Source organism: Desmodus rotundus, chromosome 12 (genome assembly GCF_022682495.2).
Source record: "Desmodus rotundus isolate HL8 chromosome 12, HLdesRot8A.1, whole genome shotgun sequence".
Lineage (NCBI taxonomy): Eukaryota > Metazoa > Chordata > Mammalia > Chiroptera > Phyllostomidae > Desmodus > Desmodus rotundus.
Genome location: NC_071398.1, coordinates 39265164 through 39292776, shown reverse-complemented (window position 1 = coordinate 39292776; position 27613 = coordinate 39265164). Strand labels below are relative to the sequence as shown.

At 51.8% G+C, this 27613-nt stretch overlaps 1 protein-coding gene and 1 long non-coding RNA gene across 6 annotated transcripts; one reads left to right on the top strand and one right to left on the bottom strand.

The window, feature by feature from the left end:
• LOC123478396 (uncharacterized) lies at nt 1–7286 on the top strand. The gene is made up of 3 exons (XR_006653592.2): nt 1–148; nt 3262–3553; nt 6187–7286. It is a non-coding gene; the product is annotated as an uncharacterized lncRNA (long non-coding RNA).
• On the bottom strand, nt 602–27613 carry AXL (AXL receptor tyrosine kinase). 5 transcript variants are annotated; one of them, XM_053915531.2, is made up of 20 exons: nt 27017–27612; nt 25629–25851; nt 25200–25300; nt 24493–24669; nt 19767–19847; nt 19513–19628; nt 16948–17158; nt 16515–16654; nt 15706–15856; nt 15468–15494; nt 13513–13696; nt 13121–13212; nt 11170–11265; nt 10959–11036; nt 9142–9234; nt 8635–8756; nt 7899–8008; nt 5003–5162; nt 4442–4578; nt 602–2480 (listed from the first exon to the last, which is right to left on the bottom strand). In XM_053915531.2, exons 1-20 carry the CDS (start codon nt 27078–27080, stop codon nt 2129–2131), a joined length of 2715 nt encoding a protein of 904 aa, XP_053771506.1. In that variant the 5' UTR covers nt 27081–27612; the 3' UTR covers nt 602–2128. The 5 variants fall into 5 exon arrangements, with proteins under 5 accessions (XP_053771506.1, XP_024433394.2, XP_053771507.1 ...); XM_024577626.4 differs by having other exon boundaries at nt 13513–13645; nt 27017–27611; XM_053915532.2 differs by lacking the exon at nt 19767–19847 and having other exon boundaries at nt 27017–27613.

Genomic DNA, 27613 nt, shown 5'->3' with positions numbered 1-27613 from the left:
GTCCGGGCGCTGCCACATCTGGTGCGGGACACGCCCAGGAGTGCCAAACACAGTGTGGGGCCCGTCTTGGCAGGAGTTCCTTTGTGGGCCGGGATTATTGGCGGTGTTCTGAGCCTGTGTTTCTGTGTGAATCTGAACGTTTGGGTTTGTGAGTATCTGTCGCACTATATATGTCTCTTAGTATTCGGGTAACTTTGTCTATTTGTATTACTCTACTTTCTTCCTGTTCCTGGTGAATATCTGCCTGTGTATATGTTTGTATCTGTAATTTTGTGTGTCTGTTACTCTGTGCATCTGAATTTTAGTGTCTCGGCATTTGTTACTAGGTGTGCCTGAGTATGCCCATGAATTCATGTGTTTGCTACTTTAGGGGATGGGTGTCTGTGCGATCCTGTATTTATGTGCCTATTCCTCAGTTGGCGTTTGGAGAGTCTGCATTTCTTTGCTTGCATTGCTTTTTGTCTATGAGTATGTTCATTTCTACCTTCTTTATAGAGGGGAGAACTCCTACACACCACCAAACCCTTCTTTTTACTGATGGGGAAACTGAGTTGCCGGGGACACCACATGACTGCTGAGTTGAGACAAGAACAGGCATAAGTGTGTTTACAAAGTTTTATGTGATCTAAGCCCCTCTGGAGGCGCCAGAGTCCACACTCTGTACACGGGGTATGAGGGACTGGCTCAGGGGGGCAGCATGGCCCAAAAGTAGAAAGATTGTCCCCTGGGGAAAGGAGACATCCGTAATGCATTGCACAGGCTTGAGGGGAGCACACCCCCACATGAGGGTAGGAGGAAGCAGAGGTGGCTCGGGTAGGGTCACACAGAAGAATATAAAGTTAGAACCTTGGAAACTTGGAGTTCTAGACCTGTAGACCTTTAAAATCTTACAGCATTTGATTCTTAAAACTAGGGTGTTTAGAATCTTAAGATCTATACTCTGGTTTCTCTTCAGATCACATAAATCTTTCACCTTTTAGAATCTTAAGATCTAGAATTGTGGATTCTTAGACCCTTAACTAAAATCATAGAAAGGTAAAATGCAGCACAGAACCTAAAGGTGTCCAACATTAGAAATGATTAGAACTTTGGTATCTAGTTAGTCACAACTAACTGTAGAGTCTTATACCTTAGATGCTGAGGATCCAGAATCTTGGACCGATAGAATCTAGAATGCCTCAGAATATGGAACTGAACATTAGAATCTTACAGTTTAATAATCTAGAACTTGGAAGCATATGATTTGAATCTTAGGCACAGAGACTCTAGGTTCTTAGACTAAGTCTTAGAACATCACCTTAGAATCCCCATCTGTAGATTCTTAGAACTTTTGAATTACAGATTCTAGAATCTTAGACCTTTAGAATTCAGAGTTTCATAACAAGAGCTTCGAGAATCATAAAGCCTTAGGCCTTATAATTGACCATCATTACAATCTTAGAACTTGAAAAGATAACATTTTGAAGCTTTATGCTCTAGAGTCTAGAGTCGGCCAAAGGATTTATACTCTAAGAGGCTCAAAACACCAAAGTGTAGAACCTCCATGTTTGGAATTGTAGCATTTAAAACCTCCATGTTGAGAATTGTAGAATTTTAGAATCTAGAATCTTATATCCTAAGGAAAATAAAATCTAGCACCACAGTGTTAGTGCCTAGCCCTAGAATCTTAGAACTTTAAAACCCCAAAACTGACAGGTTTTATCAAGAATCTTAAAACCAGAAAAGTCTAGTGCCACAGAATCTCAGAGCTTTAGAGCAGAGGTCTTAGAACTTTCACGTCTAGAATCTTAGCGTTTTAGAATGAGAGACTTTGGAATTTCTGGTCCTTAGAACCACAGACCCATAGCATCTTTGAAAACTAGAACCTAAACTCTTTAAACCTTAGAAGACAGAATCTTGGAATGTAAGACCTAGGAGGACCTTTAGGGATTGCAGTCCAACCCTCATGGGGACACTAAGGTGTGGACAGGGAGAGGATGTGTGTGGGATGGAAGTAGAACTGGCAGGAAAGGAAGCCTGCAGGTGGAGGTAAGGCCTAGAATGGGAATGTGGGGCGGGGGGGGGGGGGGTCCCCCAGTGGCAGTGCCTAGCTTGGGTCCTGAGAGAAAGTCTCAGTTGGAGTGTTGTCTCAGGCTCCATCCTCCTGCCCTGGGGGTGCTGGGGAGCCCCTGTCAGCAGGCAGGGTGGGGCCAGGGGCTGTGGAAGGGCAGAGGACATAGCGTCCAGCAGGATGGACCTCAGCTGCAGTGAGGCAGCTGCAGGAATCCTTAGGATCAGGCTGAGTTGGGAGGTCAGCTCCTCCGGCAGCTCCAGGTGGTTCAGTGTGACTCCCACCCTCATCCATGTTGACATAGAGGATTTCGTCAGGCTCCTGGGCGGTGGGCAGGGCCTTCAGCGTGTTCTCCAGATCTTCCCGCAGCTCTGCAAAACTCGGCCGGTCCTGAGGGTTTAGCTCCCAGCACCGGGACATCAGGGCATACCTAGGACAGGAAAGTGAGGGGTGGGAGACTGAGCAGGGGCTTAGAAGGGGAGTATTCTAGGAGTTTGGGGGGAGATGGAGGATATTCAGGTGACCAAGGATGTTTCATGAGACTGGAGGAAACTATAGCAGTTGGGGGACATAAGGGGAACTGGGAAATTCCCAAGAGTTTCTGAGGGGTTGCTGGGACACTCAGGAGCTGGAAAGGGTCTTGGGGAACCTCTCTGGGCATGGGGTGGTGGTCTGGCAAGGGTTTGCTAGAGCAGAACTTTCCAATATGGCTCCCAAGAACAGACTGGTATCAAAGATTAGTAGGCTGTGTTGGTTTAAAATATGTGCTCAAATTCTTTGACATTCCTCTCTTCAAAAGATGGAGCCTAGCCCTGGCCAGTGTGGCTCAGTTGGTTGGAGCATCCTCCTATACATGGAAAGGTCACGGGTTCCATTCCCGGTCAGGGCACATGCTAGGTTGCCAGTTCGATCCCTGGTGGGGGAGCCTACAGGAGGCAACCAATCAATGTTTCTCTCTCACATCAACGTTTCTCTCTGTCTCTGTCTCTCTCTCCCCCCTCTCTCCCCCTTCCTCTCTCTCTAAAAATCAGTGAAAAAAATGTCCTCAGGTGAGGATTAAAAAAAAAAAAAAAAGATGGATCCTAATTGTTCTCCCTTTGAGTGTGGGCTGGACCTCTTGACTCAGTTCTGACTCGGCAGCTGCGGTGGTGTGTGTGCGACTCCTGAGACTGTAAAAGGCACTGTGGTTTCCTCCTTGCTCTTTTCCTTAGAATGCTCACCTGGGGGAGGCCAGCCCCCATGCTGTGAGGAAGCTCGAGCAGTACTACGGCGGGGTCTGTGTAGCAAGGAACTGAGGCCTTCTGCCATAGCCTGTGAGTGAACTGCCTTGAAAACCATCTCTAGTCCCAGTCTTCAGATGGCTGCAGCCCCATCTTGACTCTAATGTCATTAGAGACCCTGACTGAGAATCGCCCTGAATCTTGGCTTTGGCCTCATGAGGAACCCTAATTCAGAATCACACTGCTAAGCTGTTCCCAGACTCTGACCTTTAGAAACCGTGAGGTAATAAATGCTTGTTGTTTTAAGCTACTGGGTTTGGGGGTCTAGATAACTAATACACCAGCACGGCAGCCTTTGGCAAGTGATTCACCTTTCGGTGGGCCTCAGTTTCTTCACCTGAAAATGGGAATAATAATGGTACCAACCTACCTCATATGGCCATTGTAAAGACCAAATGAATGAATACATGCAAAGCACCCAATACAGTGCCTTCTAGTAAATTCTATGGAAACACTAGCTATTATCCTTATTCCCTTTGGCTCCTGGAAACCCAAGGAGGACCGGGGGAGTCTGCAGCCCCAGGCTGTCCTCTCCCGACCCAGCAACATCATCTCTTTACCCCTGAGTACTGGGTAAATAAATGTTCTGCTCTTCTGGGCATCAAGAGACGACAAAGTTTCATAAGGACTGTCCCAAAGGAGCCTGAGAACTTCTCAGAGGAGATTTGAAGGTTTGGAGAAGCTCGGAATAACACTATGAAGGGTTTTGCAGAGGGTCCTGGGTGTCGAAAAGCATCTGGGGAAAAGCATATGGGCTCAGGAGTTTGGGATGGATCAGAATTTTGTGAGAGTGGGGAGCTCAGAGGTAGGGCCCCCCAGGAAGGTTGTGTGGTAATTCACTGTTCATGCATAACTGGCTGAGGGGGCCGATCCAGCCCACACTGCATGCACAAGGCAAGGGAGGAAAGGATGCCTGTTGCTAATTCACACCCTCTCACACCTTTTGTTAATTCACACAGCAGTGAGGGGGCAGGTGGCCTCCTCAACAGTCTGAGGGATTCCGTGCAGGTTTTAGAGGGTTCTGGTCATATCAGGGCCAGGTGGGGTGCTCAAGGTTTCAGAATGAAATCCGGGATTGGGTGGGGATGGGGGGGGTCCCAAGGGTCCTCACAGTCCGTCCAGACAGTCCACAGGCTGCTTCAGGCGGTTTCCCTGGCGCAGGTAGTCATAGATCTCACTGTTCTCCACTCCGGGATACGGCGTTTGGCCCCGGGTGGCGATTTCCCACATGGTCACCCCAAAGGACCACTGTGGAGGGCAGAGGGGAGAGAATTAAAGTGTCTCTCCTGCACAAAGACACCCCGCAACACACATTCATGAGCACATTAATAGAGGTGACTTTTGTGCACACACAGACTTGCTCACCCAGGCACATATCTACACACTTAATGGCCATGTGGCCTCATATGTCACCCTCCATACTCTGGCTGTACACATGTGTACACGTTCACCGCTGCCTCTCCTGACCCACACTGTCCACACATCCCAAGTAGACCTGCCACTGTGCACACATGGCCTGCACAGATCTTGAGCACATCCATACCACTGTCCAGTCACCCACACACCCCAGGCCAGGGCAGCCCCTGAGGACAGGCCCGTGAGCCCAGGTGCAGTGCGAGATGATCGGGTGCACCATCCTGCTGCTCTCTGCTCCTGTCAGAGGCTCACGCACCACGTCGCTCTTGCTGGTGTAGACACGGTCAGCCAGGCTCTCAATGGCGATCCACTTGACTGGCATCTTGGCAATGCGTCCCTGGCGGTAGTAGTCCCCATTGTAGATCTTCTTGGAGAGTCCGAAGTCCGCCACACACACGGACATGTTCTCGTTCAGCCTGCCAGGGTTGGGGAGAGGAACAGGGTCATAGCATCAGCTCCCTCCACCAGGAAGACTGCCTTCACTCTCAGGCATATCTCTATCTCCCGCCTTGGCTCCTGCTTGGGGGCATGGGTCTGTCTCCCTTCCTTGCTGCAGAGGCAGACGGAGCTGTGTTACTTCTTGTTTCCTCCGTAAAATGAGCGCAGGACAAAAAGCTCCTGAGGGCCTTCCCAGCTCTGGCTTTTTGCCAGAATCTAAGGCCCTTTGTAAGCTCCTTGGATTTGATTCTTTGATTTAAAAACAAAACAAAACTGTATTCTTGATGTATTATATATATACAGAAACATGCACACATCTGTAGTGAGCAGCTCACTGAATTTTCACAAACACACTATGGAACCTGTACCCAGATTAAGAAACAGGATATAGTGGGACATCCATGCAAGGAATATTACACAGCAAAGAAAAGGAACAGATTACTGACACACACACACACACACACACACACACACACACACACACGACATGGACTCATCTCAAGAACATCACACCGAGCGAAGGAAGCCAGGCATGAAGGTCTGCAAGCTTCATGATTCCATTTATATGACATTTCAGAACATGTCACAGAAGTTGGTGTGACAGAGGTCCAGAAGAGTGGTTATCCTTTGTATCCCTTAGGGGCAGCTACTGGGAAGGGCGTTAGGGAGCCTGCTGGGGCCCAGAAGCTTCTTTATGTTGATCCAGTGCTGTTTAACCATGGGTCCACAGACATGTAAATATTCATTGAGTGGCACACGTTTAAGATGTGTGTATTTCTGTATGTAAAATACACATTTTTTAAAGAAGGAAACTTTATTCAAATGCAAACAGCTTAATTGTGTACATCAATTTGTTTTTAAGTCTCGCCTGAGGATGTGTATACTGATTTGAGAGAGAGAGATCAATGGGAGAGAGAGACATTGATTGGTTGCCTCCTGCCCGCACCCCAGCCCAGATATGTGCCCTGACAGGGAATTGAACCTGCAACTTCTGGTTTACAGGATGATGCTCCAATCAACTGAGGCACACAGCCAGGGCTGCACGTCAATTTTTTTTAAGTATGGAAAAGAAGTAAACACAGCACCAGCGCTCCCATCCTGTAACTAGCTCTCCAAGGGCAACCATGATCTTCACTCCTAACAGCATGGATTATTATTTTTTTCTTGTTTTGTGCTTTATATAAATAGAAGATTCCCTGATTCTTACATCTGAGTTTCTGGGATTCTATTTTTTTAAGAGTTGGTGGTTTCTAGGGTGATGGGCTTTGGGCAATGACCAATTAGGAGAGACCCTGGAGGCCCTGACAGGCCAGGAGTTAACCTGCAGATGGCCCAGGGGAGGTCCAAGGACCATGGCAGAGGTGGAGAGGGATGGTGGGCAGGCAGCTAGGCTGCAGGCTGTGGAGCATGTGGATGGCTTGTGGTAGTGGCCAGTTGCCAACTAGGGAAGGAAGTAGTTCAATATTTTGACTTAAAAGTTACAGGTGCATCACAATTTTCACTCTGATTTTCAGTGTCATTGTTACATTGAGAGCTTGACTGGGATCAGCCCAAGTTACAGAAATAAAGGAATTTCCATTGTGATTGAGTCCATTCAGGCTTTTGGATCTACTGTCCCCTTAACAGGAAATACAGGGAACAGAGGAACAAGGCAAATGCCACCAGAAGGAAACACACATCTTATATACAGGACATCTTAAAAGACAACTAGCCTGGGCGATTCCAAAAGAATATGTCATAAAAATGCAAACAGTTGGTGGTGAGGAGACTGTTCTAGATTAAAAGAAACCCAAGGGGCATACCAACCAAATGCAATGTGGGAACCTTGAATAGGGTCCTGATTCAGGGGGAAAATGCCCTAAAGACATTTCAGAAGACAGTTGGAAGAATTTGAATAGGGATTGGATATTAGGTTAAGTTATGGAATTATTGATAATCTTCTTAGGTGTGATAACAGAATTATTGAGGCACAATTCCTTGTTCTTAGGCGATACCTACAGAAGATTTAGGGGTGAAGTGTCACCATCGTGGCAACCTACTTTCAAATGGTTGAGGGGAGGGGAAGGCAGAGAAGAGAGGAGGATCTCAACAGGGAGGGTATATGGGTGTTTGCTGTACAGTTCTTTAAACTTTCCTATAGTGTTGGAATTTTTAAAATAAAAAAGGGGGGAAGAAAGAAATTGTCATATTTCTGAGAGTTGTGAACATTTATGTATTTTTAGAAGGTTCTCTGATTCTCCAGCTCCAATTTCTATGAGTCCAATGTTGTAATGAGTCTAATATTCAAGCCTGTGTTCACACACACGCACATACATGTCCATTGATTGGGGAGGTCTAATCTCCTTATGCAACATGGCTCCTCCCAAGGGCAGCCCCAGGCAAGACACTCAGCATGGAGGGGGGGACAGGGATGGAGTTTAACTGTCATCACCCTCGTTGGTCACCTCTGCCCCTTTACTCACCTCATGCTGTCCACTGAACCCACTCTCTTGCTTCTTCTCTCTCCACATTTGAATATTCTTTTAAGATGTCAGTTCATGGCCCACCTCGTCCAGGAAGCCTTCCCCAACCTCCTTGCTCACCTCTCTATTCCAGCCCTGACTTCTGACCTGCACCAGGGGTATGTGTGTGTCTAGCTCCCTCTTCCATCCTGGATAGGAGGGAAGGAGCTCCCTGAAGGGACAAGGAGTGTCCCTGGAAGGCTCAACACTCACATGCAGTTCCTGGCAGCCAGGTCCCGATGTATGAATCTCTTGGTACTCAAATACTCCATGCCACTGGCAATGTCTGCCATGAACTTCACCAGCATCTGAGTGGGCAGGAACTGGGGGACCAGGGCAGGAGAGGGTGGAGCAGAGGTCAGCAGAGTCCCCAGGATCCATCCCTTCTCCCTTCCTGTGTGTGCCTAGCTCTGCCCAGCAATGGTTTCCTATGACTCCAAGAATTAAACCCAACCCTTTTCAACAAGACCCTACACAATCCCATCCTGCCTTCCTCCGTAACTCAATCTCTTACCGGTCTTGCCCTCGATATATACTCCTCCCAGGGGCCTCCTCTCTGGTTTTCAAACAAGTCATGCTTCTTCCCAGCACCGAGCCTTTGCCGATGCTGTTTCCTCCAGGGTTGCTTCCTCCCAGATCTCCTTACCTCCTACCAGCTGGCTCCTCCTTCAAGATTACCTCCTTAGTGAGACCTCCTTGTCCATCCAAACGAATTGCCTGGCCTCCTATTATTCATCCTACTCTATAATTCCTTACTAGCACCCACATTATCTTGCTTATTTACTTGTTAACTTATTTACTGATGCCCTCTCCCCGTCCCCCGCCCCAGCAGACAGCTCCATGAGAGCCAGTTGTTGGTCACCATCGTCTTCCCAGTGTCTAAGTAGCACCAGGTACCTGGTAGATGCTCAATTAATACATGTAGACTAGACGATTAAGTGCCCCTCACCACTGGCTGGTCCCCAAGTCGAGAATAGAGAAGGAAGCTGTGTAGGTCTCCGTGTTTCATGAAAGGTAAGATGACCACAGGCGCTGGAAAACCTTCTAGTTCAGAACCCTGGAAACAGACACCTAAGCCCCCCAGGCAGCCCTGTCACTCCACCTGGACAGAAAGGGAAGCCGCCCCTTATCCAGCTCTGTGTGTCCCTCTCCCTCAAATCTGGCCTCCAATTTTTTTGGGGGGGGGGGCGTGCAGCAAGGACCAAGTTGCAGAGAAGCAATTTCTAGCACTGTTCCCAGGAATGTTTCCCCAGCCCTCCTGAGGACCTCAGCTATTTCTGGGAAAGGTCAGAGGTCACATTCCAAGCTGAGGAGAGAAGGAGGGGAGAGCTTGCTGACTCTGAGGGAGGGGGGAACAGGGAGGCTGGAGGTTTGATTGTTTCAGTGCCAGAGGGGTCCTCCCTCTAGTCCTGCTTCCACATGGCCTCTAGGCCCCCCGAAATCAACTGCTCCTCACCGATGAGCCTCATGACATTTGGGTGGTCAAATTCCTTCATGCAGACAGCTTCACTCAGGAAATCTTCCAGCTCTGACCTTGTGCAGATGGCAACTTGGGGGAGAGATGAAGGGGGGTAAGAAGGAGGGAATGGGAGAGGAAGGGGGGAGGAGAGTATTCCTCCCCTCCTTCTTCACCATCGTCACCATCATCATCTTCTTCACCAAATATGATTGCTAAGTGCCAGGTGTTATACTCAGCACTTTACATGTATTAACTCATTTAATCCTCTGAGGTGTTCCTATTGTTTTCTCCATTTCAAAGACTGGGAAACCAAGAACAGAAGGTTAAGGAACCTGCCTGAGGGCACGCACAGCTTGCAAGTGGAATAGGCAGAATTTAAAGTCAGGTTAAATCCTCCAGGTCCATGGGCACCCACCACAGTAACCACAACAGGCTGTGTCCCAGCACATTTCCAACCCCCATGTGTGGGGGGTGGGGAGCATATGATTTTTCCTGTTTTACAGCTCAGGACAGTGGCTCATAGGGGCAAAGTGACTTGCTCAAGGCCATACAGCTGGGATTGAAACCCAGGTCGAGAACATAACCTATATACCAGATTATAGGAGGTGCTCAAATACAAATAAGTGAGCCCTGGCTGGTGTGGCTCAGTGGATCGAGCACCCGCCTGCAAACTGGAAGTCGCAGGTTCGATTTCCCAGTCAGGGTGTGTGCCTGGGTTGTGAGCCGGTCCCCAGTTAGGGGTGTCCAAAAAAGCAACAGATCCATGTTTCTCTCCTTTTCTTTCTCCCTCCCTTCTCCTCTCTCTGAAAATTAATATATAAAATCTTTTTAAAAAATGAATGAGTGAGTGACTAAGTGATGACTCTGTAACCCAAGCTTTTAACCCCTATGATTCAGAAAGGGTGGTTCCTCCCTTACCTCCAGCCCCAGCCTGACCCTGGATACTTTTTCCCTGTGTGGAAAGGACTTCTTGCCATGGACTTCCCATGCCATGTAACCCTGGACTGGCTCCCACCTTCTCTGATGATATAAATAATATAGGCACGGCCCATGTTAACTGCATGTGCTACGTTCTACCCCAGGATTCATGCTTTGCCTCACAACATCCTCGGAGGCAGGGCCATTATGAGTCCTTTTCCTCATGAGGCATGGAAGGCTCCCAGGGAGAGTCACTTGCCTGCAACAACAGCTGGTAAATGATGAAGCCGGTTGTACCTCATTTCAGACCTTTCCTGCTCTGCTATGTATCACAGGGGGCTGGTCTCTGAAAACTACATTTCCAGGCTCCCTTTCCTGCTGGTTTCCTGTTGGAGTTTGCCAATGGGAAGCACTAATGGGAGCCTGGCAGGCGGGAGGTGGAGGGGAGAAGCCAGGGTACTTCATCCCGTCTATTTCTGCTTCCAGTGTTGCATTGCTGGTGGCTGTGTCTCCTTTGTGTTTCAAACTCCCACAAGGTTGCATCTGTGATTCCCAAATCCTGCCAGGCATCCCTGGGCATGGGCTCTGGTAACACCATGCCCTCTCTCTGCCCGTCAGGCCCAGAAGTGGAAGTGACTGCTGCTGCTGCTAATCTCCAGGTTGCCTCATTGCTCCCAGGTGTCCCTTCAGCCCTTCCTACACCTTTGTAGTAATCTCCCCGTATTAAATTTCTTCTGTTGAAGTACCTGGCATGGACTTCATTTCCTGCCTGGAAACACAGAGGTGCTGTGGTGGGGCTAATTTGCTGTTAACTTTTTTGTTCTCCTGCCTCCTCAAGGGCACAGGGAAAGGGTCTAGGCTGGGGGATGGGGTCCCACAGGTGTGCACATACTCACTCTTCATTGTCTTCACAGCCACCTTGAGGATGGAGTCATCCTGGTTGAGCTGGCCCTCCATCACAGCTCCAAACTCTCCTACAGGGGACCAGAGGGAGACAATGACTTCAGGGCAGCCCATGGGGATCGCATTTCTTGTAGTTGGGTAGGTGCGGGGAAGTGAAGGACGCCATGGTGCAGAGGGGTGTGCATGTGTGCTAGGGGGACTCACCTTCTCCCAAGGTCTTCCCCAGGGCCACCTTGTGCCGGTCCACCATCACATCCCGCAGCTTCTCCTTCAGCTCCTCACTGATACCCAGGCTGTTCACTGTGTGGGGAGTGGGGGTGAACAGAGCCATAGAGCTGGGCTGACATTCAGGCACCTCTCACCAATGGGCACATACCCGTTGTTAAAATACTGAAATGCTTCTGCATTCATTCAAAATTAGCTAGTGCCCAGAGCACCCCCACCCCCACCCTATCTCCTCCTCTAGTCCCCCCAGAATCTTCTGCAAGAGGGGCAGCTGAAGGGTTGGAGCCTGTCACATAATCACACCAGGGGGCGCCCTGATCGGTCAGCATCCTGCCATACCAGTTGTTAAATATATATATTAATGTTTTATTGAGGTATATAGTCTACACAAACCATAAGAAAGCAAGCAGCTCGATGAATTTGCACAAACCAACAGAACAGTATGACTAGCACCCAGATGAAGGGCAGACCACGACCTGCCCTCTCAGGGGTGGCCACTTCCCTGACCTCTCTTATCACAGCTCAGCCTTCTCTCTTTGGGAATGTCACAAACATGCGATCACGTATTATACTCTCTTTTGTATCCAGCTTCTTTCTATACGATGCCTGTGAGACAGTTGCCACGTATTGGTTGTGTGTAGTTGTAATGAATTCATTGCCACGGGCTGTGTAGAAACAGTTCCCAAACTTACTGGCCTCAGGACCCCTTTACATTCTTAAAATTACTGAGAACTGCAGAGAGCTCTTGTTTATGTGAGTTATATATATTGATATTCACTGTGTTCAAAATTAAAATGAATAGATTTTTGAAACACAGGAACGCATGTAAGCACACGCTCCGTCAACTGAGAGAGTGATTACATCATCATGTATTAGTAAGCTTCTGGAAAACTCCATGGAATCCTTGTGAGAGAATGACAATGCAAAAGGGCAAAAAGTGTCTTGAAAATAGTTTTGACCTCATGGATCCCCTGCAAAGATCTCAGGGACCCCCAGGGACTGGATCACACTTTGAGAATGGCCACTGAGTGTGATTCCATTAGATCAGGGTGACCTGCTTGCTTCCTCTTCCTTCTCCTCTTAAATTAATGGCTTTCCCAGCCCCTTCCGATATCTCCCTGGGGCCTGGAAGCCCTCTCACTGTGTGCTAGGAAGAGACCTAACTCTATCCTTTTTTTCCCCTTGGATTTAAGTTTCCCTAAAGGCAAAGATGAAGGGATTTGACTGGGTGCCCTCTGAGGTCCTTCCTTGGCTGGGATGCTCCATCACTGTACAATCCTCCAACAGAGAGCCTATAGTTTTAAGATTCCATGATTTTCAAGATCCTAAGGGTCTGCAGTACTGAGCTTATAATTTTTTAGGCCAAGGTCTAGTCTACCTCTCTAACATTCTATGATTTCAACAGGCAGTAAAGAGGATGGACTTTAGAGTCAAAATGCCTGGGTGAGAATCCCAGCTCGCCAGCTGACAAAGTTTCTTAACCACTCTGCGCCACAGTTTCCTAATCTGGGAAATGGTGGGCAAATAACCTACCTATCTCACTGGGTTGCTCTGAGGATTAAGTGACATGTGTAGAGCACTTAGAACAGTGCCTGTCACATAGGAAGTCCTGGGGTTGGCTGTCATTATCAGCATCATAATTATATCATCACCATCATCACCACCACCATCATTGTCATATCATCATCATCACATTGTTCTAAGACCCTGTTGCACTGAGGTTTGGTCTTCCAAGATTTACTGTGTCTAAGATTCTATTATGTTAAGGTTCTGTGTGGTTCCACAATTCTGTTGGTCTCAGGGTCTGTGGTTCTAACATCCTAGTATTCCAAAGCCCTTTGGAAACTTTTGGTTCACACATGTACAGAACCCTAAATCTCTACAGTCATTTATCCCCAAACCAGGGCAGGGAGGCATGGGGTTCACTTACAGGTGGCTTCAGTGGTCCGGCGACTGTAGGACTTGCGAACGCGGTACCTGACCACCAGCTCACCCCTCTCCACTGTTGGTTCAAACACCTCTCTGGGGAGATGGGGAGGAGGCAAGGGCAGGGCAGAGCCATGTGGAACCCCATTTTTCCATCAGCAGTGAAAGCAAGCACCATCCCAACCCCAAGCCCTGCCTGCTCTGTCCTGTAGCATTTGCTGAGCATGCCTTGGGCTGCTCTGATACCTTCTTCCTTCCATTAATTCCCCTGACCGTTGCCCTCATTCTATTTCTTGGTGATCTCTCTTCCTGCACCAGCCTCTTCATGGTCTCCCTGCCTCCAGGTTCTTCACCCTAGTCCACATGAGCCCCCCTACCCATGGAGTTCCAACTCACCCATAGCGTGTCTCCTTCTTCCGCCGGTAGATGAGGAACACGGCCAAGATGAAGACACAGGCAGCAGCCACACCTACTCCCAGCAGTACATACCACCAGGGCCACGAGAAGGAGGGGGCTGGAGTTTCACTCACTGTCAGGGGCACGGGGGACAGGTCATGGCTGAGGCCCTGGGACCATCTCCCTGGGACCCAAAGGGGTGATGTTAGAGGGAGACAGATGTGGACATATTTGATGAGGCCTGTGATAGCATTCACAAATCTGGGGAGGCGGGGTGGGGCAGGGCAGGGCATGCAATGGATGTGATATGAATGAGCGTTCCAGTAGGAGTTTGACACTTCTAGGGTGGGTAAGGTCAGTGAAGAGTGGGATAGACATTTAAGGAGTGTGTGATGAGTGTGGAATGAGTGTGGGATGGGAGTGAGAGACTTGTGCAGAATGGGTTATAATAACGCAAGGAGGGCTGGATGAACGTGAGTAAGTCACAAGCTGTATAGAAATGTGTGACATGTGTGATTATTGTGCAAGGAGGGAGAACTCGGGCGTGGAAAAACCGGTGAGTGGGGGAGAGAATGCATGCAGTGTCAGGTGGGTGCATGAGGCATGGGCAATAAATATGCAAGGACTGTGAGGCTCCTGAGATGAATGGCCAAGAAGTGTTTTGGGGGAGTATGCGATGACTATGGAAGCGTTTCCACAAAGTGAGGGTGAGAGTTGAGTAAATAAACATACAAAGGGGTGTGGTGTGCAAAGGAGTGTGTACAGAGTGCAATGGTGTTGGAGGAATTGAGGTCATGTGAATGGGGAGTATTCAAGGAGTTTTAGATACAGGGAGTGAGGAGTGATTTATAAGAATTAACTTTGGTGTGAGAAGAGTGTGCAATGAGAATGTTAATAAAAATGTGGAAAGGGCCCTGACTGGTGTGGCACAGTGGGTTGGGTGTCATCCCACAAACCAACAGGTCACTGGTTTGATTCCTGGTCAAGGCACATGCCTGGAGTGTGGGCCAGGTTCCAGGGTTGGGGCGTGCGAGAGGCAACCCATCGATGTTTCTCTCACACATTGATGTTTCCCTCTTTCTCTTCCTCCCTCCCTTCCCCATTCTCTAAAAATAAATAAGTAAATATAATTTAAAAATTAAAAAAAGTGGGAGGGCAGATAAGGAGCAGAGGATGTGCAAAAAAAGTAGGAGTGCGTGTGTAAGAAATGGAGAATGGGTGTGTGTTGAGTGTACCAGGAGTTTGGTGTGTATGTGTGAGAGGGTGAAAATAGGTTAGTATTGCCTAGGAGTGAGGGAGTAACATATAAGGAGTCAGATGAATGCGCAAGAAGAGTTGTAGAGTGTGGGATAGTGTGAACTGAAAGTTTTTCAGTGTTTGTGATGTGAGGTACGGTGAGTGAATGTGTTAAAAGTGTACAGTTTGTGAATGAGAAGTGTGGGCATGCATTGGGTTTGGGAGGCATGTGTGAGGTGTGAAGGATTATAATGGGATGCACATGAAGAGAGGGTGCGTTAGTGTGAAAGAGTATGCAAATGAATGCAGGAAGGCACGTGAGAACTATTTAAGAATCGTGGGGTGAGTTATAAGAGGTGGACTGTAATAGTGCTAGGAGGGTACAGTGAGTATAGGAGGAATGTTTGAGAATTGTTGAGAAATATTTGAGAGGGATGAATGTGAGGGGGATAATTCATCTATTTGTCCATCCATCCATCCATCCATCCATCCCTCCATCCATCCATTTATCCATTCACCCATCCATCCACTGAGCACCTACAATATGCTAGACTATGCTAGGCACCTCCATCGAGGACCACACAAACCTAAGATATAGAGGATTAGAGTGATGAGTTTGAGAAACGTGAAAGGGATGTGTAAAAGCATGTGTGTGGTGATGGGGTCCTCACTGGGTGTGGGAGGAAGGGAGGGAGGAGAGGGAGTGCGAAAGCCCTTACCCAGCTGGTGCATTGGCTGTCCTTGCCCTGTGAGAAGAGAGGACAGAGGGAGGACATGCTCAGGGAGAGCAAGACTGGTGTGACGCAGGTGAGGGTGTGAGGCTCAGTGGGGTTCTGGGTAGGAACGGAGCCTAGACTGGGGTAGCACTGAAAGTTGCAGAGAGCAAGTCAGGGGCATCTGGGCGGCACAAGGTCCTTGTGGGTAGTTTGAAGGGGGCTGACATGGCTTTGGAGTTACCTGGGCGCCAAGGCTCCAGGGACACAGGGAGGCTCCAGGGTCCATCCCCAGAGGCGGTGTAGGCCGCCACGCACACTGTCAGGTTGGGCACAGTCTTGTCCCCCCGCAGCTCCAGGGTCACCTCCTGCTTTAGCCCTACGTCCATCAGTACCTAGGACATGCAGACGTGGCATCAGGTTTCTAACTCTTAAGCCTTCACCCTTGGCCTTAACTCCCCAAACCTTCTGGAAACCTTCTAATCCCCAGCACCTTCTCCCTTCCTCTTTCTGTCCTTCATCCCCATTCCTTTCATCTCCATTTCTCCATCCCCTGCCCACGAAAGCATCCTCTTCCGCAGGACAGGACTTCATCTCATTCACTGCCGTGTCCTCATGTCCTACAACAGCACTTTGCACATGGGACTTTTGTTGGAGAACTGAATTCCCACCTTTTTGTCCTCTTCTCTCCGCCCCCTTCTAAAACCCACCCTCTTTCTCACCCTCTCTCTCCACACCAGGGATGCCGTTTGCACAGACAGTACCTTTGTGCAAATTAGAAAAGGCAGCCCTTCCACAAGATGCTATACAACTATCGACTATAAAATCATCCTAGTAAAATATGTGTCTGCTGGACCGCTTTTTACAATGATTCATAAATAATGATGCCCTAACCCTCACTGGAGCTCTTTGACCTCCCCACAATGTGCTCTCTTAGGCATCGTGTGATCGTGCGTTACTCAACCTGCACAACTGTCCGCGGCTGCCCTGTCCTTTTCTCCCCACTTCCTTCCTCCCCAGCTCCTCCACCCCACCCCAGCCAGCAGCACCCACCTCGGGGGTGTCCTGGCCTCGATAGGCCAGGCGATACCCTAACAGGGTGCCCTGCAGGGGTGCCACTGGCTCCTGCCAACGCACGATGGCTTGGCTCCCATTCCGCATGGCACTAACGTTCTCAGGGGGGCCCAGGGGCACTGGAGGACAGGAAAGAGGAGAAGTTGGCACCCCTACCTCTTCCTGAACACCCTTGTCCCCAGGAAGTGGAGGCAGTGTGCAAAAGGTATGTGCAGGGGCCACTCATGCAGGTGTCCCAGAGCAGAAGCATAGCGAGGAGGTCTGGGAGAGATGCCAGTGCTGTGCTGAGGAGTGGGGACTGCACGGGAAGGAGATGGAAGCCACATGGGTGAGAGGAGATGCTGGAGGTAATACTGATGTGAGCAAAGCCCAGACGGGCAGCAGGCAACATCTCCCCTCATCAGCTCCTTACCTCCCTCAGGTGTCTCCACAGGAAGCCAGTGGGTCCAGAGTGAGGGGCCCTGGCGACTAGCACATGCCAGCCGGATGTGATAAGTGCTGTGAGGTCGGAGGCTGTCCAGCCGTAGTTGGTGAGGGGGAACTGATGCTTGAAAGGTGAGGGGCTCCTCTGGGGGGTCTGGCTCTCCCAGCCTGACGCCCTCCCCATCGTCTGACAGCATAGCCTAGGGAGAGGAAAAGGGCATGAAGACAGGATAGCCCCCACAGTCACACGAGCAGTCAGACAAGGCTCAATGGTGGTCCTTGTTACCATACAGCTTTGCAAGGCTGGGTGTATGCGTGTGTGTGTGTGTGTGTGTGTGTGTCACAGCTTCATTCTCGTGCTCCGTGGGCACCTGCATTTGCAAAGCAAGGAGGCCATCCAGCTGCACCATGTGGTTCTCTCATCACTTGCAAAAGCCACCTCTGGCAAGACATTCCCTGTCTGAGCCTCAGTTTTCTCATCTGTAATATGGGGTACTACAACGGCTCCCTACTTCGTAGGGTTGACTGGAATGTTGCACCTAGGTATTTAGAAGAGTGACCATATGTATGGAGTGTTTGCCATTATTAGCATTGTGGGGGGGGGTGTGAGAGAGAGAGAGAGAGGTTGCCTGGCAACAAGTGTCCAACTCTGTCCACCCTGCACAGTGGCTCAGGCTGGCATGCCCACATGGTTCCTAGGACCAGTATGGTCATGGAGGCAGGGCCCCAGCTGGGGAATACACCCTGTTTTGCACATCACATCAGCAGCTAACATTTCTTGAGGGCTAACTGTGTGCCGAGAACCCTGTCAAGTGCATGCTTGCGTGAACTCAGTGACTTCTTACTGCCACCCTATAAGGTCAATTTCTTTATTCATTCCCATTTACAGATGAGGAAACAGAAGCCTAGAGAGGTTCAGCCACTTGCTCAAAGTCACACAGCCCCCACATGTGGACACAATACCACCCCGGGGCCTGAGGAGGAGGTGGGCAGATGGTGGATAGCAGGATGGGGGGAGGCTATCCTCATGCCTGCTCTCTGACCTAGTGACAGACGGGAAGAGGAACCTCTGCTAGGACAAAAAGATGCAGACAGTCAGCTCCCACCGTGCCCATTCCCACTTCTCTTTTCCCTGATGCCTGTGACCTTCCCATCTGAACCCTTAAGCCCCAGCCTATGCACAGCAGGAAGTGAGACCTGCAGAGGGAAGAGGACACACTTCTGCTTTCCTGTGGACACTGGATGGGTATGGGGTGGGGGTACAGCTGATGCCTGACCTGACATTTGAGGTCTCCCACATTGGCCTGGCCTTTGGGATTGAGCCCGTTTCATCCTCTTTAGCCACTGGGGAGGGCTGATCATTTCCCTTCCTTGGGCCTCTCAGTTCCTTACCTTGAAAAAGGGAAGATTAACAGCCACTACTTTCTAGGGTTAAAATGACAAGTGAATGAGATTGTTTCCAGGACATGCAGTTGTAAGAAAGACAGCTGCTGTTTAATCAAGCACTGGCTCTAAAGGGTCTCTAAGGAGAAAAGGAGCACGGTTTGGGTCTAGTAAGACAAGGGTTCAAATCCCACCTCTGCCATTTTCTAGCTGTGACCTTGGGCAAGTTGCTTAAATACTCTGAGCCTTAGTTTCTTCACCTGAAAAATGGGTGTAAACAAAGACCATGCTCCACAAACACACGGGGGGGGGTGCATAAAGCCGTAACTCAAGGCCTAACACATAGTTGGCACTCAATGAAAGTTGGTCATTAGTAATTATTGTCATCTCCCATCATGGGCACTGTCCCATTGACTTCCAAATCACAGAGAACTTCAGGCCAGAAGTGGATCTTGTATTCAGAGATCTGTGTTTGTCTTTCTTTCTCTAGAGGAGAAGCAAATTGGCTGCAGAAGGCTGGGTCTGGCCTACCTGAGCTGTCAGGAGGTCTTCAGCAGAAATTCCCTGACTGGCCCTGAGCCAGGTGACAATGAGGACCGAGTGGTGACTGAGACAGCCAGGCCCCGCCCTCCCAGGGCTCACAGTCCAGTGGGGAGACAGACTCGTTCCCACCCAGGGACAACCCAGAACAGTCAAGGCTGAGGTGGGAGAAGCAATGTTGAGGGTACCCAGTGGGGACAGAGATGGTTCTTGGCCTTGCTGTCTCAGGGTTCCCAATCAGCTAGAGTCAAGACCACTAATACTAAAAAAGCCGCAAACAGCTAATAGTTTATCACACGTTTCCTATGTTCCAGATACTATTTTAAGTTTGTTATTTGCATTTAGTCATTGAATTCTCACAACAAGCCTTTTAGGTAGGTACTACCATTATGCCCACTTTATAGATGAGAGAACTGAGACCCAGAACGGTTAAGTCACCTGCCCAAGCTCGTGCAGCCAGAAACTGGTGGAGCCAGGATTTGAAGCCAGGACATCTGGCTTAACCCAAGGCTCTCCTGCCTCTCAACACACAGATAGCTGGGAAGGGCTGGTGACCCAGGGAGAGTCTGAGGGCTTGTAGGTGTGGGTGGAAGGGGGTCTTAAACTGAGGCTAGCAAAATCTGAGTCTCACCTGCAGGATGCAGTGGGTAAGGGGATAGATGCCACTCAGGCCTGGGGTCCAAGCCACTTCCAGCTCTGTGGGCCGGCTGGAAACCAAGTGGAGGTCATGGGGCCGCTGTGGGAGCACTGTGGAGATGAGAGGAAGGGCTGATCCGGTGGGGTCTTTGCCCAGAGCTCCCCAGCCTACCTTCTAGCTGAAGCTCTGATCTTGGACCCCAGCCCCACACCACCTGACACCCAGCTCCCAGCCCCCTTTTCCATCACCTGTGATGATGGCCGTTCGGGATGTGGTGACCCCCTTGGCATTATAGGCCTCACAGGAGAAAGAAGATGTCTTGTTCAGGCCTGGGGAGTCATATGAGGGTGGGGACCAGTGTCAGAGAGGGAGGCAGGAGTTCTTGGGCCATGCTGGCCAACCCCTACCATGCCTCTCCTGACAGGGTCAGTCCAGGCCACAGGGCACCTGCCTGGAGGGAGACTATGGGGAGGAGAGGCAATGTGCTGGGAACACAGGCATCCCCATCCCTCACACAAGGCCTTAGCCCTGAGGTCCCCCTCCCAGATACACATACACGCAGAAACACAGGCACACACAGACACATACTGATGCACACAGAGACACACACTCGTGCACAGAGCTGCACATGCATACTCATTCAAACACAGAGACACACAGAAACACATTCACACACCAAGACACACTCACTCATACACGCACACACATAGACCACAGATGTATGGAGTTATACACAGGCACACACAGAAACACACATACTCACAGCCGGACACATGGACACACACACTCACGTAGACGCAGAAACTCAGACACAATCACACTGAGCCACACAGACACACGTAGAGGCATATGCATCTCATAGATACTCACCTAAGAAACAGGCTCTGTGGGTGTGTGTACACGTGGAGGCATTTATTTGTTTATGAGCTTGGTTCCTAGCAACCTCACTCCCCCTGCTCACTCACACACTCACTCTGCTCTGCTCACTCACACGGCCACCTGGTGTTACTGGAAGCACACACCAGGCCCATTCCCAACTCAGGCACTTTGTACTTTTGTTCCCTCTGCTTCAAACAGTCTCCCCACAGACGGCATAGCAGATCACTCTCCCCTCCTTCACATTTGTTACTTGGATACACCTAGTCAGTCGCTTGATCCCTGACCACCTTGTTTAAAGTTGGAAGCTCCCTCCTTGTCTAGCCTTCTTCCCGCTTTGCTTTTTCTCTTTGGCTCTTCTCATCACAATGCTCATTCGCTCGCTGCCTGTCCGTCCCACCAGCATGTTGGCTCCAGGAGGGCCAGCCCCCACTGTACCCTGTGTCTAAGATGGCCTGGCACACAGTAGGTGCTCTATAAGTGCTTGTCGAATGCGTGGATGAATTCATGTGTATACATTGGTGTACTTATGAGTGTTTCTGGCTGTGTATGCAGAACGGTGAGCATGCGCACTTCTGTGGGTGAGTTAATGTATGTGTCATGAATACCGGTTTTTGAGTATCTGGGGGCGGATTGCCTCCCCCCTCCATTCCCCATTGTGGGGATGGTGGGAACACAGGCAGACACACACACATTCACATACAAGTGCAGAGACAGAAAAAGTGCAGACACAGACACACAACACACACAGCTACAGCGCAGGCACAGATGCACACACAGAAACACAGACACACACGCACTGTCTGGGTGACTGGATGTAAGGCAGACCGAGTCTCCAGTCTGCATGTGTGACCGCCGGTCTGTGCCTCTGTTTCTGAGCGGGTGTGTGCGCAGCCCTGTGTGTGTGTGGACGTTGGGTACTGGCGTGTGCCTCTTGTGTTTGTTCTGCGTGTGTGCCTGTGTTCCCACCACCATCTACCCGCAGACACAAAGTTTCCTTTTCTTAGTCAGCACGGGGAGTGGAAGGAGGGAAAGTCGGCTGGCCAGGCCGGAAGGGGTGGGCAGGGAAGCTCCTCAGCTCTGGGGCCCAGTCGCCAGTTCCCAGCCAAGGTCAGGTGCCCGCCTGCCCGCCCACAGCCCCCGCATCCCCGCTGCAGGGGTGGGGGGCAGGGCAGCTCTGGGCCGATGGGCAGTGGGGCGGGGTCTGGGAGCTGGGTCCCCTCCAGCCACCTGGCACGTGGGGGCCTGCCAGGGTCACTGCGCGGGAGCTGGCACTGCCTGCCAGAGGAGCCCTGGGGCGGGACGGGGGTTCTGGAGACGGGTGCTGTTCCGACCGCAGCATTCCTGCCCCCGCGTAAGTGAGTCACCCGGCGCCCCCCCTCCCCTGTACTTCCGGCTGGCCCTGGGGGGCTCGGCTCAGGATCCCCCTTCCAGACTCAGGATCCCCCTTCCAGGCTCCGGATCCAACACCTCAAGAGAGGGGCAGAGCAGGGCTGAAGAGACCCGGGACCCCTTAGCTCCAGCCGGCTCTCCCTCACTACTGGAGCCGGCCCACTCCAGATGTGCTTTCCAGATGCATTGTCCACCTCCCGTCTGCTCCTGCTCCTCCCCCTAACCCTGTGCTTTTTCCGAGGGAATGAGAGGGATGGAAGGAGAGAGGGGGCAGGCTCTGAGTCAGCTCAAGGGACGGATGCACACAAACAGGCTAAAATTCCTTGATACTGCCCCCCAGCAAAACTCAATGAATCACACTTAACACACAAGGACCGTTACTGGCACAAAAACAGAAAACGCAGCACTCGATAAGCAACACATAGGGCTGACAAGCAGTGACACAAATCCACTCAGTGACTTACAAGGATACCCACAGGGGTGGACACACATAAACGCAGGACACAAACACAAACACACAATCAAATGTGCACACACTGACTGCAAACACCTAGCAAGACCGTATACACCTAGGCTGTAGCTGACAGACACACACACCTCCGGGCCTGTTAAGGTGCACACACTGAGCGACGACCATACATGGAGGTTGAACTGGACAAACAGATACACACCAGCACCCGAAGAAGTTAACGTGGACTCGCTCGCACACAAACATGGCCAAGCCTTCGGAACACAGCTGGACATACTCAAGATGCTTAAGACATCTACCGAGATGCAGACTGATACAAAAACACACGCTTGCGTAGACAGGCAGGGCTGCGGCAGACGCCGAGAGGGGACACGTGCACACAGGACACACAGGCAGACATCTGCACGCCAGCTGCTGAGCACCCCATTCTCATCCACTAAGACGGCATTGAGGCCAGGCTGGTACACAGGATCAGGAGGGTGTTGTTACTGCCTGCTGTGAGTCTCACACACACGCACGGATACAGGGGGTCCACGGGACAGAGTCACGTACCCACAGGCTCACCCTGTGACGTAAATACAGACACCGCAGACATCCATGGACACGGACCTGTGAGCACACCGATAGCCAGTCAGTGGAAACACGCTGAAAACACACCACATAGTCTGTTGTCCTTCGACACATTCTCACTCCACAAGGAAACAGGCCTGTACCAGGACACCCACACCCACAGGTGAACACCTGACAGCTGGCATTGCCACTTCTATTCGGGGAGGTATAGGAAATAGCCACAAAACACTCAGCCATCCCTCACTGGGCCATCATCTCGCCCGCCACACACACATACGCACTCCACCCTCACACAGTGCATCACTGCAGTGAACACACGAACCCGAAGGACAGACACAGGCTGACGCCGGTACACTTAGTTGCACACACACACACAGACAGCCCCTGAGAAACCTGTCGAGACAAAATGTAAAGACACGAACACACAGTGGGACAGATTCCCAAACTGACAGAGACATACCTAGTGAGACACGCACGCACGCACCACGCACACACTGAGGCAGCCTGGAAGCGGGCCCTCGCTAAGACACACCCCCATACAAAGGGGTTGATGTGGACAGACACTGAGACACAGATCCAAAGGGACTTGGAAACATACCCCAAACACTCCCCCGCAACAAACACACACTAACACACACACAGGTCCACCCTCACAGCTGCACCACAAACTGATAAATGCACAGACCCTCTCCCACCTGTGGTCCCCCAATTTCTCCTTCTTCCTGGGATGGGGTAGGGGAAGCAGCCTCCTCTCCCTCCCCCTCTCCGGGGTCCTGCCAGGCTGACTCAGGCCCCACAGCCACCAGCCTGAGTCAGCCCTCTGGGGCTGGCATGCTCACCACCTCTTCCTTGCACACTCAGGGCCCCCGGAATGCTGGGAATGTGGGCACCTCCCTCCACCCTGGGAGACCCTCAGGCATGAGTCCCTTCCTCACCCCAGCAGATGCAGGAACAGCTTGGGGGTGCTGGAAGCTGACACCCTACAGGGTCCAGCTATCTCCCTTTGACTGCTTGAGCCTCCCCCTTCTGTATCCCTCTCTCTCCTTCCTCAGTGAGGGGGACCCCCTCTGTCGGACGTCTCCTAGCACTGCCACTGACCACTAGGTCCAGCCCCATCTTGGGTCACATCTGTGGTCGGTCCCTCTCTGTTCTCTGGTTTTCTTTCTCTCTCTGTAACTGTCATTCTCTGTCTCCCACTTTCTCCTTATTTCTTTGCTTCAGGTTCTGCCCCCATCAGTAGGGTCCTTCAGTGACAGAGGTGGGCAGGATGGGGGAAGTGAAAGAAAGGAAGGTACGGTTGATTCCGGTGTGTTGCTTGGGGTCAAGGGCTGACAAAGGGCTATCAGGCCCACATACACTTGGCTTATGGAACAGCTCAGAGGAAACCCCGGACAATGAATTCTATTCAGGCAGGCTGGGGGAGATGGAGGGAGAAAGAGCAGAGAGACAGAAGGACACGGAGAAACACAGATCAAAGGAAAACAGGAAGAGATGGAGAAAGCATACAGAAAGAAGTGTGGAGACAGGGGCAAAGATACAGAGCAAAGATACAAGGACAGAGAGAGACAGAGGACAGACACTCACAGAGGGGCGTGAAGGGCACCCTTGCTCTCCACTCCCACCCTGCCAGGGCCTCTGCACTGAGCTGGCCACATCTGTGGACTCACCTGGAACATGAAGTATGTGCTGGGGAGTGTGGCCCATGGCCGGAGCCAGGGGGGCAGCATCCTGGAGCCAGAGTAGGTCCACGGGCTCTGGGGGACCCTGTGCTTGGCAGCTCAGGTTGAAGGGGGTGTTGGCGGCAACATCCCTGTCCTCAGGCTCCTCCAGGAAGTAGGGCAAGCCTGGGTGCAGGACGGTGGTAGAGGCTGGGGTCCCTCTGAGCAGACACTCCAGGTGTCCGACTCACTGCCTGGCTGTTGGAGGCTGCAGGGTCTTTAACCCTCATGTCTGTCCCCTCAGGCCTCTACCCCCAGGACACATGATCCCAATATCTGTTTCCCCCAACCTGTGTCAGGTCCCCAGGACATCTAAGTCCCTCATATCTCTACTCCAGAATGTCTGACTTCTCATCCCATTTTACCAACGAGGAAGCAAGACCCCTGAAGATGGGAGAGAGGATCAACGCACGCCTCTGACTCCTTATCTGATCCCAGAATGTCCTACCCTAACCATGGCTGGCCCCAGGATATCCGACAAACCCCCAGGATGTCTTCCTCCCCAAGACATATAATCTCAATAATTTATGGACCCCAGCTTCCTGATTCCCTAAGATCTCTGACACTCGTAGGGTGTATGTCCCTGGGAGACATCCTGGATCTCCCAGCACCCTCTGACCCCTTGGGATTCCATGACCTCTGAGCCCGGGGCTCACCCTCCAGCCCGATGTAGCCAGGCTGGGACACGAAGGTCCTTCCTCCCAGGACCACTGAACACTGGTACCATCCCACGTCTGAGAGCTGCAGGGATGAGATCCTGACAGGGACAGAGAGGGGACAGAGAGGTTCGGGATCAGAGCTGGACACTGGGAGGGGATAATCAGAACTGAAAGAGGGGCGTCTGGACTGGAAACACGTAAAAGCCAAGAAGTGGGCACTTATTAATTCCTTTTACAGAAGAGGAAAGTGAAACCCAGGGCTACATCACATGCTGAAAGCCACACAGCCAGCGAGTGGCCAGGCTGGGGTTCCAACCCAGGTGGAGCTCCCACAGGTGACTTTTCACCCACCATGTGGCACAAGTGGTGGGGGACAGGGGTTGGGAGGAATGTAGGGCTGCGGCTGGTTGAGGAGGGGCCAGTCACCTGAGTTGGCTGACCACTTTCCAGTCATCCTGTTCGTCTTCGCCCAGGGGCACCTGGATCTGGGTGTTGTCCGCCAGCTCTAGGGCCTGTCCATCCCGAAGCCAGGTCACCTCAGGGGGTTCCCCATGAACCAGAAGCTCACACTGAAGGGTCCCCATGAGTTCCCGGGCACCAGTGATGTTCCTTGGGCTCCCCACAAAGGGGTCTGTTTGAGCCTGTGAACCTGCAGGGAGATGGGGGAAGAGTTGGCTTAGGAAACCCCACTTCCCTCCAACCCTTCAATTGCACCCCTCCTGGCCTGCCTATGGCTGCCAGGACCCTGCCAGGCCTTTAGGCCCACATAGTTATAGAGTGACTTCAGCAGGGTTGGAGGGAGGAGGCTTTGAGGGGAGGATGGAAGCCTTCCCAGGGGACTGGGGTCCGGCCTCCATCCTTCATCACTGGGAAGTAGGCTCAGATCTGGCAGCCTCCCACGCCCTGGCCTGCCCGGCAGGGCCAGCCCTTGCCCCCCTGCCTTCTCCTAGGGTCTCCAGAGACTTGACAGGTCAGGCTGGTGGATAGTGAGGAAGAAAAGAGGAGGAAGAGGAGAAAGAGAGAGAGAGAGAGAGAGAGAGAGAGAGAGAAGAAAGAAGCCAGAGAAAAGTTGAGCATAGGGAGTCAGAGACAGAGGGACAGAGGTCCAGAGAGAGACTGAGGATGAGAGATGAAGAAAGAGACACCCCAGAGGGGGAAAAACTGGGGGGAGAGCCACACAGGGGGAAATAGAGACATTGATAGAGAAACCTAGAGAACAGGGAGAGATAGAGACAGAGACGGAGAGGGACAAAGGGAGACCCACAGAGATGGAAGAGCTGCAGCCTGAGACAGAGCCCGGGCCCCAGGGATGGAGCCAACAGACAGACAGACAATGGTGGGGCAGGGACAAGTGCCTGTGTGTGTGTGTGGGGGGGGTGACTGTGCTGAGGGTTTTCCCCTAGGGCTCCTGACCCTCCCCATCCCACTGCCTGACTGAGTGCTCCCTTCTGGAACATTCCTTCCCTGGCAGCCCCCATCTCAACCTCTCCCCCCAGGGACCCCACTCAAGTCCAGCCCCCACTCCTGCCCTCAGCTTCTCCTGGGTGTCTGTGTCTCTGTGTGCACATGTCTTCACATCTCTGCCCCTCCTAGTTTCTGTTTCTTAACCCTCTGTTCCTCTCTTGGAGCCCCTTTCTGTTCCCCTGTCCTCTCTGGGCTTGTCTCTGTGTCTCCCTGTCTCCCTCTCTGTTGTCCCAAGAAAATTCCCTGAGCCAACTCGGGACTCACCCCAACACCTGCCACCCATCCCCCCCTCTCCCGCCTGCCCCAGCCCCTCCACGGGGGGTCCTGCCCCGAAGGCCCGCATCACTCACCCTCGGGGGCCACGCACCCCCAGCAGCACAGCGCCAGCCACCAGGCCAATGGGACCCTGCCCATCCTCGGGGCACCACGCGATCTCTGCCAAACTTTCCTCAGAAGTTGCTGGGCACACGGCGGGGGAGGGGGCAGGGCCGGGCGGTCCCGGCCCTCCCCCCAGCTCCAGGCTCCCCGGCTTTGGCACTGTCTGCCTGGCACGGGGAGGGCTCCTTGCCGGCTTCACTCGGAGGCCGCCTTCCCTGCTCCCGGGCCTCCTCCTCTCCCCCCTGGACCTCGGCAGCTTTTTCCCCGCCCCTGGTGCCCCCTGCCTCCACCCTCCGGGCGGGAGCTGAGGGGGGCCACCGGGACTTCGAGGAGTTAACTCGGAGAGGAGAGGACCGGCCCTGTCTTAAAGGGACCCTGGAGGGAGGCTGAGGAGGGGAAGGGGCCCTGATGGCTTCGCCTTTAAGCCTGGGCCAGCGAGGCGGGGAGGCTGTGTGTCTCTCTACCAGACTCTGGGAACTGTCGCCCTGGGCTCACTTGGTGTCGGGTAAACATTCCTCCCGAACTCCACTCCCTTCGCAGCCTGTGCGCTGCCGCCCTCCCGGCCTCCA